Here is a 16,880-nt window from a genome sequence, read left to right on the forward strand (position 1 = left end):
GCTGGCTTTCTGAGCCACTGCAGTCCACAGTGAAAGAATAGCGATGTATTTTCAAGTCAGGATGGTGAATGACTTGGTGATGAACCTAATGGTAGTGCTATTCCCATTTATCTATTGCCCTCCTTCAGGTAGGAGAAGACAGTTGGAAGGTAGTGCTAAAGGAATCTTGTGGATGGTGCACACTGCTGATACTGAGCGTTAGTGGTAGGAGGAATGAAATGTTGAAGCTGGTGCATTGGTTACTTTGTTCTGGTCGAACTTATTGTTGAAGCTGCACTCATCCAAACAGGTGGAATGTATTCCATCCAAGTCTTGTAGATGGTGAATAGGAATTGGAGGCAGCAGGTGAGTGGTGTCATGGGTTTGGAAGGTGCTGTCTGAGGATCTTTGGTGAATTTCTGGAGACAGTACATATTGTTGCTACTGAGTGGCAGTAGAAGTACGACATCCACAAGGATCCACCAGACAAGTATGTTATTTTGTCCTGGATGCTGTCAAGCTTTGAGTGTTGTGCCGAAATGTCGATTCTCCTGCTCCTTGGATGCTGCCTGACCTGCTGCGTTTTTTCAGCAACACATTTTTCAGCGGTACCATCACAGCTGAAGTGGCGGGTATTCCATCACACTCGTGCCTTGTAAATGGTGGGTAGGCTTTGGGGAGTCAGGAGGTGAGTTACTCTTTTCAGTATTCCTGTTGTGAGACACTGTTTTCATAAGCAGTGATGTTTAACAAGGGCTTTCCAGAACGTAGGCCCAGCTCCTGACCTAACTTCATTCACAGCAATCAAAATGTTTTAATTTTATTTAATTGTACTCCATAATTTCTAGCATTTAAAACATTTACAGAAGATATTTATAGTATTTCATCAAATGGCATGTATAGGCTGCAGGGTTAAATATCTGCTATGTAACTGTTGTTACTGTTTGTCAATCAGGGTTGTGATAGTGCATAGACCCTAATAAGTGACATGGTTTTCCAGAATTAACAAGGGAAGCAACGTCAACGTACCATACTAAAATTTGAATGCACCAGTTATTGAATTTGGTGGCCAGCCTCCTGTTATAACTACTGAGACAAATTCAGATAAGGACTGTAATTATACACTACGATGTGGAGGTGCCACATGAGGTGGGCAAAGTTAAAATCAGGTTTATTTGGAAGTACTAGCTTTCAGAGCGCTGATCCTTCAGGTAGCTGATTAAAGCTGGTACTTCCAAACAAACCTGTTCGACTATAACCTGGTGTTGTGTGATTTTTAATATTGTACACTATTACAAAGGAAGGGGACTGACATTTGAGGCTGCAGTTCTTGCACGTTGCAGGGTTTAAAGGTTTGAGATTCCCCAGGAATTCTCTCACTTAATCCCTCAAAGTTAGCAGTTGAGTTGGAGAAATCCCCACTTAATGGCTCGTGTTCTAGTTTAACTGGGTTACCCACAATTGTTTCAGTCTCGCAGGCAATGAAGAAACTTCCCGGCCTCACGTGCTCTTCATAATCTCAGGGGTAAGGGTTTGTTTTTCTGCTTCCTCTGGAAACTGATTTAAAAACATAAAAGTAGAGTTCCATGGGGTGTCTTTAAATAATTAGTCATTGCTTTTGCTGCAGTTTCAGTCACAAAGCTACACTACCCTCAGACTTCAGCTGCTGTCATTAGTTCATGTGCATTTGGTGTCAGACTTTTTAAAAGTGTTGATGTATTTTGAGAAATCTTGCTGGTAGTAATTGTCATTGATCCTTGTTTTCTTCATTAAGGAAACTAACTACTCTTCAACACTTATACATAGAACCAAATATGGATGTGAAAAGATGGCACTGCTACATGTAAATAAAATATGAAAATTAAATAATTTCTCTTCACTCATAGTTGAGCCTTTCCCTTTTTTACTCAATCTGAAACTATTTTTATCAATTTATTTGTTATCCTCTGATCTAAAAAAAAAGTTACTTAAAATCAAGGTAATTCTAAAAAAGGTCTTCATTTTGTGCTTAAGTATTTGAAAGAATCTCTCTCCTACAGTATAGCTAGAGGACATGTTTCAAAACCTCAAACGGGCCAATATCAGTCAAGTTAGTCAATACCAATAAATTGAAATTCAACAGAGGCCACTCAGAATGTAAGTTAAGCTGGGACCTAGCAGCCAAAAAGGAATCCAACAATGTGTATTTCCCCTTTTGATTGGGAATAGTGCCACTGCCCACTGTTGTCTTGGTGAAGATTCACTAAACAATCCCCAGTGGTGGCAAAACATTAAGTGGAAGCATGAAACTGGCCATTTTCCCTGGCATATGTTCTCATGAGTATTCACTAATGCAATATTGCTCATGGGAAAGGAGTGAGTGGTATCTCAGGCACTTTGACAGGATGTTCTTCTCATTCACCTGCAGTGATCCTCAGGTCTATTGTAAACACAAGTGTATGTTTGGAACACCAACATTGTCAGCTATGGAAACCTTCCAGTGTGCTTCAGATGAAAACTTACACTGCTCCCCCTAAGTTATGCAATGGGATCACAAATACTGATATGTCGTCAAATGAGGCAAAGCTGCCATCTTCCAGTTTCCAGTCACTTTCTTGTCGCGTGCCTCTTGCTTTATTCACAAGACACTGGGCCAATAGCGTATACCTATAGAAATAAAGATGGGTTATTTACACTTCAGGGTTTTATGGCACTGGCTAGCACTTCTATTGCTCAGCACAGAGGCAGTGTTTGAGCCCCATGTCAGAACATTTTGGCCACAGGAAGTACATTCATAATGTGGCCAAACAGGTTGAATACGGATAGGGCAGTCTCTTAGATGCAGAGCAGCACTCTTGAAGCTACATCACTGGTGACAAGCAAGTGAAGAGGCTTTTTTGAGCTTACGTGGCTTAATTGCATATTGCTTTTGCAAAGTAATGTGCTGGGAGAGGCAGCAGTCAATTGTTTTCTATCTGAATTTTACCAGCATGTAGCATTAACAACAGTGAAGTGACCTAATAACGTGTATTTTATGTCACCAATGCAATGAGAACTGCTAACACAAAGTATCCTTTTACCTGCGTGGGTTATGTTTCTGATCTTCCAAAAAGTTCCGACTGATCTCTGCCACTTCCTTATTGGAGACAATGTCCCATAATCCATCAGTGGCCATTATCAGAACATCACTTTGGTCAAATTTATGTTGTCTCACGTCGAAGAATGTAACCTTTGCAAAAAAAAAAAGTTGCAATCATAGAGCAAAGAAAAAGCACAGCAACTAGGAGTCAGTCATTTGGCCCTTTGAGCCTGTACTGTCTTTCGAATATGATCATGGCCAATCCTCAACATTAATGCCATTTTCTTACCTTCTGTCCATACCCCTGATGCCTTTATTATCCAAACAAAAATAAAATCTCTTTCTTGAATATAGTCAGTGACCTGGCCTACACAACCCTTGTGATAATAGATTTGCCAGGTTGACTACACAGTGAAGAAATGTTTGCTCATTTCAGTTGTAAATGGTTTTCCCAGTCACCAGAAACACCCTGTAGGCATCTAGCCTATACAGCCCTGTTAGAATGTTAAATGTTTCTAAGCTCTAGTGATTACAGGCCTCTTTAACCAATCTTTCCTCATAATACAGTCCTGTCATCTCTGGTTTCAGCCTTCTGAATCTATCACAATCTGTATCTGACATTTGTGTTATAGTTACTGCTGAACCTATCAAAAATAGTTTGAAGTGTGCGGAATTATATTTGCTCTTTGGCTTCATAAACAACAGGAGTGGATTGGGCTGCGACACTGCTGGTGGTGCTGTCTTTCAGATGAGATGTTAAACTGAAGCCTCAGCCACTTGGGAAAGGTATGGGAAGTTCTGGAGAAATTCAGCAGGTCTGGCAACATCTAAAAACAGAGAAGCAGAGTTAATGTTTCAACATTGATGAAAGACCAGAACCGTTAACTTGAGAGACCTGTTAGATATTTCCAAATTTTTGGGTTTGTAATTCTGATCTCTAGAATCCACAGTATTTTTAAATTTTGACATTTCAGGCAAAAGCCCTTCATCAGGGATGAAGGGCTTTTGCCTGAAACGTAGATTTTCCTGCTCCTCGGATGCTGCCTGACCTGCTCTGCTTTTCCACCACTCTAATCTGGACTCTGTTTTCCAGTATCTGCAGTCCTTGCTTTTGCCTAGTATTCTGAATTTGCCCAAACTGCCAGTTCGGGTGGATGTAAACCCCCCCCCTCCCCCTCAAGAGTCCTCAACTGCTCTTTCGTTCCAACTCCTCAATATTTCAAAACCTCTATCTGCCTCCTCTTTAACTACTTTCAGTGATCTCGTCTGCACAACTCTCTGGGGTAACATTCATTACACAGTTACGGAACAATGTGCCAGAGTTCAAGATTCCCTCACTACTGGGAACATCTTTGTGTAATCCAATCTGTCAAGCTTCCTCAGAAACTACATCTATAAGATAGGAGCACGAGTTGACCCCTTGAGCTTGCTCCACCATTTACTGTGATCATAGCTGATCGTCGAGGTCAACACCCTAATCCTCCCCCCTCTTCTCTCTTTCTCTCCCCCCCCCCCCTCCCCCCTCTTCTCTCTTTCTCCCCCCCCCCCCTCTTCTCTCGATCCCTTAATCCATGAGACCACAAGAATCTTGTATGTTTAAAGAAGACCAACCCTCATTCTAAACTGAAGTAAAGAGCTAACCATTCTTGGTTCTTCATCCCAGTCTAATATTGACCTTCCTCCAATGTCACTACAAAATATCTTTTAAATATCACTCAAGTGCAGAAAATACAGCAAAGGACAATGGGGATACAAACACAGCAAGTGAAGAATTTTCTATCTACATTGTACAGTCTGTGAACAATATTCCGGAAAAGCTGTTTCTGTTTCTCTGAAATACTTACCTCTGGAATACAGGACAGAAATGGTTTTACGTAGAGGTCAGTATCGTAGGCCTTCAATCCATGGTCTCCAAAGCCTCGTGTGACTGCAATCATCCCCATCACTCGCGTCTGAAAGAGAAAACAAAATCTTTCTCACTGAAAGTGTCAAAACAAATGACAAATATTGTGAGAGGTGAAGTCACTTTTGTGTCCATTGAAAGAAAAAAAGGGCAGGTGTCTGCATTCCAAAGAGATTTGACAGGAATGAGGAGGGAAACTGCAGACAAACCCAAAACACTCTTCAAATGAGTTTTACCTATCCAAAGTCTTTAAAAATTCCTTCTTGGAACACTGACATCATTAGCATTTGTTGACAATCTCTAATTGCCTCCAAACTTAACGAATTAGAGTTCTAGAGATGTACAGCCCAGAGACTTGCTAGGTCATTTCAGAGGGCAGTTAACAGTTGACCACATTATTGTGGGTCTAGAGTCACATGTAGGCCAGACCAGGTAAGGGTGACAGATGTCCTTCCCTCAAGGGCATTAGTGAACCAATTGAATTTTAACAGCAGTTAATTTTTTTTATAGTTACCAATTCTATGTTACAGATTTATCAACTCCATCAGCTGCCACAGCAGGATCTAAACTCTCGTTCATCCTCAGGTTTACTAGCCCAGTGACGTTATCACTTTGCCATCAACTCCCCTATCTCAGCAGTCACTAATAAATAGCAATTAGGAAAAGGAATTACACTCCCACCATCCTGACGATTCTTCTCCAACCACTCCCCACTGAGAATCAGTCAATAATGCATGAATTAGCAAGTGTGGACCATTCAGCCCATCTTTTCAACAGAAATACGGCTGATCTTGGATTTTAGCTCCACTTAAATAATTCCCCATATCCTCAGTGGTCATAAATCGGGGCTCAAGCAATCAATGGTCTCGAGTCTACTGCTGGTAAAGATAAATACGGCAAGCATTTTCACATTTGAGGTTGAGACTTTCTAAATTGCAGCCAAAGTGTTGGACGCAGGTAAGTTCAATGGCGATGAACTCACCACTCTAACCAACAAGTTTCATAAAAGCTGACTGGCGGGTTTCTCAGTAAACTGCAGACCTTGGTATCAAAAACCCACCTCTCCATAAGCCTTAGAGATCGTCATTGGATCACCTGAAGGTAAAGTCTTCAAAGGCAAACCAAATCCTTTTGGGACTTGAGGGTCTGGGGTGTGCAGGGTGTCTGAGGCAAGGGCAGTTGTGGGGGTGGGTGATGGTACTGAATTTTCCCATATCCCTTCACTCGGCTGCAAACTTTCTGCCAGTGTTTCTGCTGATCCAGCAACAGACTCAAAGCTGGCAACTGCTTGGTCCCTTTCAGGAAACCAGCCAGTTCTCTCGCCTGCTGGGAAGGCACGTGTAGTGGCTGGAACCCCAGGGCCAGGTGGATCTCTGACAATGAGATCTCTGATGGGGTTGTTAATCTGAGCTAATCAGGGAACCCTGACTGACAGATATAAACAAGAGATTTCCAACTCTATTTTGACTTAATCCCTGTCCTCCCCTTCACTGTTTGATCACACAGCACTGCCCTTTGATGTGAAGGGCAGTGCTTGTCACTGGCCACTCGGGTGTTTTCCTATCTTCCTGGTGGTGGAAATTGAATAAAGATCCGTGCACCTTGTGTCTCTCACTGTGTCTCACACCTGCACACACACACTATGGGTGCTGGGGAAAAATAAGCACTACCACAGTTGAGCGGTAGTGTGGGAAAAGGAAAAAAAAATAAATGAGATTGCAGCATTGCCCTTTGATGTGAAGGGCAGTGCTTGTCACTGGCCACTCGGGTGTTTCCTTTCTTCCTGGTGGTGGAAACTGAATAAAGATCCGTGCACCTTGTGTCTCACACCTGCACACACACAACATGGGTGCTGGGGAAAAAATAAGCACTACCGTAGTTAGGTGGTAATGTGGGGTAACGAGAAAAAAAATAAATAAACAGGAGTACAGCAGTGCCAGAGGTTCAGATCTCTCTGAATAAACACGAGATTCCCTTTGATGTGAGAGGCACTGCTTGTCACTGGGCACTCGGCTGTTTCTTTGCTTCCTGGTGGTGGAAACTGAATAAAGATTCGTGCATTTTGTGTCTTTCACTGTGTCTCACACCTGCACACACACAACATGAGTGCTGGGGGAAAAAATAAGCACTGCCGCAGTTAGGCGGTAGTGTGGGGGTAATAGAGAAAAAAAAGAACAGGAGTGTCAGCCATCCTGTTCATTCTGGGAAAAAAAAAGAAAAAAACAACAAAAAAATAAACAGGAGTGTCAGAATTTCAGCTCACTCTGACAGCTGGCTCTGAGGAGGCCAGACCAGTGTCAAGAACTACAAAATAAAACGAGATTCCCTTTGATGTGAAGGGTACTGCTTGTCACTGGCCACTTGGGTGTTTCTTTTCTTCCTGGTGGTGGAAGTTGAATAAAGATTCATGCACCTTGTGGCTTTCACTGTCTCACACACTTGCTCACACATAACATGGGTGCTGGGGAAAAAATAAGCACTAAAAAAAAGAAAATAAACAAGAGATTCAGAAGATCTCCTGGGACTGGCTGGTCAGAGCCCACGTAAATGAAGGGTGACTTGGTGACAGGATACTGCCCTCCGTGCAGCTATTTCAGCAGATAACCAGGTCAGTGGCAAGTTGATGCCCTCAAGTGGGTGCTACTTGGCAACAATGTCTGGTGAGTCCAGAAGACTGGCCTCTCACCCAGCACTTCAATGTTACAGTGACAAGGTGCAGAGAAGCATTTGTCCAAAGCCAACTCACTAAATTATTTATTTATTTGTTTGTTTGTTTGTTTAGTTTTTTTTTCCATTCACGAGATGTGGGCATCATTTGTCAGGCCAGCATTTATTGTCCATTGTGCAGTTAAGAGTCAAGCACATTGCTGTGGGTCTGCAGTCACATGCCAGACCAGATGAGGATGGCGGATTTCCTTTCCTAAAGAACATTAGTGAATCAGATCAGTTTTACAACAATCAGCAAAGATTACATTAGGCAAGTTTTTTTTTTAAAACGCCCTTCTCCCCACATCTAGGGAGGGGGAAATTGCACCCTATGTCTTTTAATCTCTAAAAGGAACTGGCTTGAATAGTTAATGTTGCAATGACTTTTAGACAGCACGTTGTGAAATCATTATGGAGTGAAGGTGTCTCAGGTGTCAAAGGATATGGAACCAAGATAGAACAAATGGAGTAGAGGTACAGATCATTCATAATCTAATAGAATGGCAAAGCTGTGAGGGACTGACAGACTGATTCATCCCAGACATCCCAGGAGGACCAGTTCAAAATACGCACAACACAGACGGCCTCCTTCTTCAAGGACCGCAATTTCCCCCCCGACGTGATCGACGATGCCCTCCACCGCATCTCCTCCACTTCCCGCTCCTCCGCCCTTGAGCCCCGCCCCTCCAACCGCCACCAGGACAGAACCCCACTGGTCCTCACCTACCACCCCACCAATCTCCATGTACAGCGCATCATCCGCCGTCACTTCCGCCACCTCCAAACGGACCCCACCACCAAGGATATATTTCCCTCCCCTCCTCTATCAGCTTTCCGTAGAGACCACTCCCTCCGCGACTCCCTTGTCAGATCCATACCCCCCACCAACCCAACCTCCACTCCCGGCACCTTCCCTTGCAACCGCAGGAGGTGCAACACTTGCGCCCACACCTCCCCCCTCACTTCTCTCCAAGGCCCCAAAGGAAACTTCCATATCCGCCACAGATTCACCTGCACCTCCACCCACATTATCTACTGCATCCGCTGCAGCCGGTGTGGCCTCCTCTATATTGGCGAGACAGGCCGCCTACTTGCGGAGCGATTCAGAGAGCACCTCTGGGCCACCCGGACGAACCAACCCAATCACCCTGTAGCACAGCATTTCAACTCCCCCTCCCACTCCACCGAGGATATGCAGGTCATTGGACTCATCCACCGCCAAACCACAACAACGCAACGGTCGGAGGAGGAGCGTCTTATCTTCCGACTGGGAACCCTCCAACCACAGGGGATGAACTTGGACTTCACCAGTTTCTTCATCCCCCCTCCCCCCACCTTGTCTCAGCCGAATCCCTCCAGCCCGGCACCGCCTTCCTGACCTGCAGTCTTCTTCTTGACCTCTCCGCCTCCACCCTACTCCGACCTATCACCTTCACCTTGACCTCTTTCCACCTATCACATTTCCAACGCCCCTCCTCCAAGTCCCTCCTCCCTACCTTTTATCTTCTCCTGCTGAACACTCTCTGCTCATTCCTGAAGAAGGGCATGTGCCCGAAACGTCGAATCTTCTGTTCCCTAGATGCTGCCTGACCTGCTGTGCTGTTCCAGCAATAAAGTTTCAGCTCAGACTGATTCATAAGCCTCAGCTCAATGCTCGAGAGTTTCTCCTGCTGCAGACTCTGCAATTGTTCGAGTTTTGATGCTTTTAGTCATAGGAGTAAACCCATAATATTGTACAACTGTTAACAGCCAACTCAATTGTCTATTGTCCCAATCAACCACACCGCCCTGTGGCCCAACATTTCAATCCCCCTCCCAATCTGCCGAGGATATGGAGATCCTGGGCCTCCTTCACCGCCGCTCCCTCACCACCAGACACCTGGAGGAGGAACGCCTCATCTTCCGCCTCAGAACACTTTAACCCCCGGGCATCAATGTGGACTTCAACAGTTTCCTCATTTCCCCTTCCCCCGCCTCACCCTAGTTCCAAACTTACAGCTCAGCACTGTCCCCATGACTTGTCCTACCTGCCTATCTTCTTTTCCACCTATCCACTCCCCCCTCCCCCCCAACCTATCACCTTCATCCCCCCCTCCCCCCACTCACTTATTGTACTCTATGCTACTTTCTCCCCACCCCCTCCCTCCTCTAACTTATCTCTCCACCCTTCAGGCACTCTGCCTGTATTCCTAAAGAAGGGCTTTTGCCTGAAACATCGATTTTACTGCTCCTCGAATACTGCCTGAACTGCTGTGCTATTCCAGGACCACTAATCCAGAATCTGGTTTCCAGCATCTGCAGCCCTTGTTTTTACCCTGTCTATTGTCTATAGTCTATTGTACTAATGGGACCCTGCAGTCTCTTTGTAAAATCACACAGCATATGAAGTGATTTCCCAAAGGTGTACCTGTCTTCCATCCCCATGCACGACAGGGTACTTGAGGTCATCTTCTTCTGCAGTTTTGTATCCCCTGAAAACAGAGAACAAGACTGAGGCCAACAATCTTAAACCAGTGTGGATTTATAAAGACAGGTTGTCTACGCTGACATGACAAATTAGGTCTGATGATGTGCTGTGCGTAATATTACAGAAAATTACATGAGTTGTGGCTCAGTTAGTAGCATTTCGCACACTCCCCGCACCCCCCTCCCCCTTTCCAGCGAGATGCCCACTCTCACCTTATCAGGGGTTGTAAAGGGTCCTATGGTACTAGTAACCTTGAGGAAGAGCAGATGGAGCCTGGCCAGTATTTGCTCCTTAGCAAAACATCCCTTAACAGAAACCGAAAGAAACATTAACTCTGATTTCTCTCCACAGATGATGCTTTGGGTCCTGTGACCCTTCTTCAGAACTGTTCTGAGGATTTCTCTCCAAACATGGTGCCAGGCCTGCTGAGTTTTTCCAGCAATTTCTGGTTTTGTTTTTAATCACAAAACAAGACCTGTGGCCATTCTCGTACTGGTACTTTGTGGGAGCTTGCTGTGCACAAACTGGCTGCTGGAATCTCTATAGTGCAACATTGACAGTACTTCTTTGGCTGTAAATAAGGCACTACATAAATGCAAGTCCTTTTTTAAAATGGTGAAGTAGTCTTTGGGTAAATTGTTACAAATTGGATAATTATAAAATAATAGGAAGAATAGGGATCAACGACAGTGACACTGTTGTGATCAGGATGGATGGCCATTGACATTCACAACATTTACAATCTCTACAGTGTGGAAACAGGCCATTTGGTCCAACAAGTGCACACCAACCCTTCGAAGAGTAACCTACCTAGATCCATTCTTCTACCCTATTACCCTACATTTACTACCAACCAAAGCACCTAGCCTACACCTCCCTGAGCACTATGGGCAATTTAGCGTGGCCAATCCACCTGAACTGCACATCTTTGGATATTGAGAGGAAACCGGAGCACCAGGAGGAAACCCATGTGCAGACATGGGAGAATGTGCAAACTCCACACAGAGAGTCACAAGGCTGGAATTGAACCCAGATCCCTGGTGCTGTGAGACAGCAGTGCTAACCACTGAGCTACCATGCCACTCCATTCTGGGATGACCTGTGAGAAAATGGTGAAGCAGGCTGTTTAATGATTTTTACAGATAACAAGTGGCACGTTCCTGGGAAAGGACTAAGAATCAGAGATTGACAGTCTTTTGAAAGTTTTAAAAAAAAAATTCTTGGGATGTATATGCTTAGGCAGACCAACGAGCAGAATGGGGTATTGTGATAAACACAACAAGCAAGATTAAATTAAGCATCTTTCATGTGGTGTAGCCAAGTGACCATAGTGACATCCGTCATGGTGAATACAATCTGAGACAAAGTACTTAACAGCGAATGATCAGAGGTTTGCACATATTCACTGTGACAGTTGAAATGACAGGAGTGTATGAGAGTCATTTTTACTTAACTAAAACTAGTCAAGAGTAGCTTCAACATATGGGCTTGGAAGGCAAGTCTACACTTACTCAGAGTCATACAGCACGGAAACAGACCCTTCAGTCCAGCAGTCCATGCTAATCATAATCCCAAACAGTCCCACCTGCCTGCTCCTGGCCCATTTCCCACCAAACCTTTTGATTCATGTACTTTTCTAAGTGCCTTTTAAACATTGGATTTGTGCTCACATCAACCACTTCCTCAGAAAGTTCATTCTCCGTGCAAACCACCCTCTGTATTAAAAAATTTGTTCCTCATGTCTTTTTAAAAAATCTCTTGGTCTTTCATCTCAAAAACAAACTCCTTAATCCTGAAATCCCCAATCCTAAAGGAAAAGACACTTGCCATTAATCCTATCTATATCCCTTATGTTTTATATATCTCTAGAAGGTCACCACTTAACTTCAATGCTCAAGTGAAAGAAAGTCAATCCAGCCTAACTCAAACCTTCCATTCCTGGCAACATCCTGGTAAATCTCTTCATAATCCTCTCCAGTTTAGTAATATCCTAGTCGTAGAATGCTTCTGACTAGGTGGACATCAAATAGAGGGGAAGAACAAATTAAAGAAATAAAACTAATGGAGGTACACAACTAAATATAATTTTAAAAACATAAAGGATCTGTGTAAATGATTTTCCCAGAAAGTGGATGGTTTAAGACCATAAGACAAAGGAGTGGAAGTAAGGCCATTCGGCCCATCGAGTCCACTCCGCCATTTAATCATGGCTGATGGGCATTTCAACTCCACTTACCCGCATTCTCCCCGTAGCCCTTAATTCCTTGTGACATCAAGAATTTATCAATCTCTGCCTTGAAGACATTTAGCGTCCCGGCCTCCACTGCACTGTGGGGCAATGAATTCCACAGGCCCACCACTCTCTGGCTGAAGAAATGTCTCTGCATTTCTGTTCTGAATTTACCCCCTCTAATTCTAAGGCTGTGCCCATGGGTCCAAGTCTCCTCGCCTAACGGAAACAATTTCTTAGCGTCCACCCTTTCCAAACCATGTATTATCTTGTAAGTTTCGATTAGATCTCCCCTTAACCTTCTAAACTCCAATGAGTACAATCCCAGGATCCTCAGCCGTTCCTCGTATGTTAGACTTACCATTCCAGGGATCATCCGTGTGAATCTCCGCTGGACACGCTCCCGTGCCAGTATGTCCCTCCTGAGGTGTGGGGCCCAAAACTGGACACAGTACTCCAAATGGGACCTAACCAGAGCTTTATAAAGTCTCAGTAGCACAACGGTGCTTTTATATTCCAACCCTCTTGAGATAAATGACAACATTGCATTCGCTTTCTTAATCACGGATTCAACCTGCATTTTTACCTTTAGAGAATCCTCGACTAGCACTCCCAGATCCCTTTGTACTTTGGCTTTATGAATTTTCTCACCATTTAGAAAGTAGTCCATGCTTGTATTCTTTTTTCCAAAGTGCAAAACCTCACATTTACTCACATTGAACTTCATCAGCCATTTCCTGGACCACTCTCCCAAACTGTCTGGATCCTTCTGCAGCCTCCCCACTTCCTCAGTACTATCTGCCTGTCCATCTATCTTCGTATCATCGGCAAACTTCGCTAGAATGCCCCCAGTCCCTTCATCCAGATCATTAATATATAACGTGAACAGCTGTGGCCCCAACACTGAACCCTGTGGGACACCGCTTGTCACCGGCTGCCATTGCGAAAAAGAACCTCTTATCCCAACTCTCTGCCTTCTGTCAGACAGCCAATCCTCAATCCATGTTTGACAAATACTCACCAGCCAGACATGAAGTAGTCTCGGTACAAGATTTTTGCGCCAATATCACTCCTTTTCACTCTGCGGGGGACCTCATATCTTGAAAACTCTTCACCAAGCAACTCAGGCTTCAGGAAGGCCTGTGAGGAGACGTTGAGTTTTTTAAATAAGTACATTTTATTTTAGTAGATATAACACGGTGATCCCGAACTTCAAATTCCCTCCCTAATTTTCACAATTTTTCAGTCAGCACATATGTCATAATTTCTTATGAGCCACAGCCTAAAATGCGGTGAGTGTGTCTGCCCTTGACATTAGATATCTATTATATACATAGTACGACAAGGAATTTGGTGAGTATTACCAGGAAATTAGCTGCTTAGGGTTACAGCATTCACTGACCTGTGTTGTCTCCTTGTTCTCCCAATGTCTCAAATTTAAACTACAGGGTGACCCCCATATTTGTGGAATCATTTTCTGCGGTTTCAGTTACCCGTAGTTTACCGCAGTCCAAACCTATTATAAGGAACCTACCAGGGACTGGGGGCTGCCGGGAAGGTACGTTTCCCATTGAAATGAATTGGTTCTCTCCTATCTGCAGTTTCGGGTATCCACAGCAGTTCTTGGAACATACCCCATGGGTACGGCGGGGAGGGGGAGAACTACTGTACACTCCCCTCAAACACTAAGACAATATCTCAATTCCTTATTTAGAGAAAGGTGAAAATATGCGCTTGAATAATTGCTTAAAAATCAGCCTAAAGAGCTTGTGTTTATCAAGTTCAGGAAGACTAAGGAAAAGATGTTCTATTTACCAGATGTTGAATCCTTTGTCTCTCAGTCACAGCTGTGAATTCATTGGATAGTGACTGAACTCCATTCTCGTGTACAATAATTGCTCTTTAAAAAAAAGAGAATCAACAGTTAAAGTACTTTGCCCCACTATTGTCCGACAACAGTCAAAAGATTTAGCAAACATGGTGTGAGATCGGTACAGTCTTGTGACAAAATGTAAGTAACTTTGGGATTAGATGGGAACACTTACATCCTGCTTCATTCTCCACACAAAGAGCCCAAAAGGCACTCTATACATTGGTTCGGCCACATTTGGAATATTGTGTACAATTCTGGTCCCCTTCCTTTCGCAAGAATGTTGTGAGACTTGAAAGGGTTCAGAAAAGATTTACAAGAATGTTGCCAGGATTGGAGAATTTGAGCTATAGGGAGAGGCTGAATAGGCTGGGGCTGTTTTCACTGGAGCGACGGAGGCTGAGGCCTGACCTTATAGAGGTTTATAAAATCATGAGAGGCATGGATAGAATAAAGAGACAAAGTCTTTTCCCTGTGGTAGGGGAGTGCAGAACTAGAGGGTATAGGTTTAGGATGAGAGGGGAAAGACATAAAAGAGACCTAAGGGGTAACTTTTTCACGCAGAGGGTGGTACATGTATGGAATGAGCTGCCAGTGCAACATTTAAAAGGCATCTGGATGGGTATATGAATAGGAAGGGTTTGGAGGGATACGGGCCGGGTGCTGTCAGGTGGGACTAAGTTGAGCTGGGATATCTGGTCGGCATGGACAGTTTGAACTGAAGGGTGTTTCTATGTTGTCATAGAATCTCTATGATTCTATGACAATAAATCAATAGTTCTCAACCTTTTCAGTACCAAGTCACATTTCAATGAGACAAAAAGTTCCATGGTACACCCACTGAATTGGTTGCTCATAAAGGTCACATTTACTTGCATTTACTCTGGTTATGGTGTTACTAGAGAGGTTTGCAACACAGTGCATGCAACAAACTAAGGAAGGATCTGATGTGTTAATATTTCAAACACATTTGGAAAAATACTGCGTCTTCAGGGAGAACACATTTTCAAAATCTGCTCAACTATTCGCAATTACTCGTGGCCCTAAATCTGTTCCACACACTGCACTTGGTTCAGTGGTCTGACCAATAGTTCACCCCTAATTTAATCACTAACTTGTGACAGTTTTAAATGAGTTGTAACTTGGATTGGATACAATACTGTTGAAGATGAAACAATGTTTGTTTTACATTGATTTTCATTATCTCTATACAAAACATTACGCTACACTTGAACAATACTCAGCACACACTAATTTGTCATAACACACTGGTTGAAAATCGCTGCTATGAATGAAAGTCATTGCCACCTTGTGCCACTTAGTTCTTAACTCTCCACATGACAAGCCAAGATCAGCACTGTGGGACATACAGGGAAAAAGTAACATCAGGTGGCAAGTTGTCACATGCATACTTCTAAAACTTAGAGTTGCATTGATGGAGTTGGAGATATATGGTGCTGGAAAAGCACAGATCAGGCAGCATCTGAGAAGCAGGAGAATTGATACTTCGGGCAAAAACCTTTCATCAGTAGTAGTTGGCACATTGACCTCTACACCGCTGAAGCCAGGTGCCAATTCGAAGATACCTTCTCTTACTGCCCCCTTGACCATGACCTCACCTCCCATCACCAAACCAGCTTCTTCCAGACTGTACACAACCTCATTACCTCAGGGGGTCTCTCACCCACAGCTTCCAATCTATAGTTCAGGAACTCTGCATCAAACTAATGAAGGGCTTTTGCCCAAAATGTTGATTCTCCTGCTCCTGGGATGCTGCCTGACCTGCAGTGCTTTTCCGTCACCACATTCTCGACTCTGATCTCCAGCATCTGCAGTCCTCACTTTCTCTGAGTTTGAGATGTGCTTGCCTCTCCTTTTTGTAACTAGTGGTTGCTCAGTAGAGCTAGGTTTTACTGTGAGAATTGGAGAGAAGGGAGCAATTTAATGTTCTCACAGTACAGGAAGAAGATTCTGGGATAGCCATTGTGACAAATCCCACGTTCACATCCAGGCCGGTGACTAGTTCATGCCAGACAGCAGATCAAACCTGTTGCCCCTGAGAAAGTTAGGATAAAATGATGGGATTCCTGGCCTTGATGTAAATCCAGTTCTGATGCATGGAAATTAAGAATAAAAATGGCAAGGAAGTGGGGGTGGGGTGGGAAAATGTGTAAAAATTGGACTAAACACTATCCAAGACAGAAGGGAAAGGTCCAGTTTTGTGCCCTCTCCAGGTGATATCGGAACAATATGAGCAATTTGGAATCGGGATCATTCACTAAGCACAATCTCATTTGGGGACAGTTATGCATTATAACAGAAACCTAAAAGAGGAAGCGTGGAAATTCTGTGGAAATAATGACAATTGAGCCAGCTGCAGTCAGCCTAAAGCAGAAGTTGCAAAGACAAACAATGGTGCGCACTAACCTGCTATCTCCTGCGTTAGCCACATACAAATTTCCCTGCAAGCGGAGGATGGCCAAAGCTGTACAGCCTCCAACATGACCATGGGATCTCTGGTAATTCTCAATCAGCTCATCCTGCAAGGGAGGGGGGGGGGGGGGGGGGGGGGGAAGGAAAGAAAACAAGACACAAATTGATTAATTGTCACTACTTGCTCAATGGCTCTACATCAGAGGGCGATTTGAATATAAAAGAGTCGGTTGA

At 43.9% G+C, this 16,880-nt stretch overlaps 1 protein-coding gene across 2 annotated transcripts in view; it reads right to left on the reverse strand.

The window, feature by feature from the left end:
* Positions 1–783: 783 nt before the first annotated feature.
* Positions 784–16,880, reverse strand: part of LOC122558850 (protein phosphatase 1M-like) — a 49,256-nt gene continuing 33,159 nt past the window's right edge. Inside the window, exons 4-10 of one of the 2 annotated variants that reach the window (XM_043707692.2) lie at positions 16,641–16,753; positions 14,159–14,243; positions 13,365–13,483; positions 10,054–10,117; positions 4,882–4,989; positions 3,039–3,187; positions 784–2,625 (exon numbers count right to left, since the gene is read on the reverse strand). In XM_043707692.2, the coding sequence (XP_043563627.2) occupies positions 2,478–2,625; positions 3,039–3,187; positions 4,882–4,989; positions 10,054–10,117; positions 13,365–13,483; positions 14,159–14,243; positions 16,641–16,753 (786 nt within the window). In that variant the 3' untranslated portion in view covers positions 784–2,477. The other variant, XM_043707693.2, reaches the window with a different exon arrangement.

This window comes from Chiloscyllium plagiosum, unplaced genomic scaffold, assembly GCF_037043375.1.
Source record: "Chiloscyllium plagiosum isolate Xiang-an unplaced genomic scaffold, Cpla_swu_hap1 HiC_scaffold_14, whole genome shotgun sequence".
Classification (NCBI taxonomy): Eukaryota; Metazoa; Chordata; class Chondrichthyes; order Orectolobiformes; family Hemiscylliidae; genus Chiloscyllium; species Chiloscyllium plagiosum.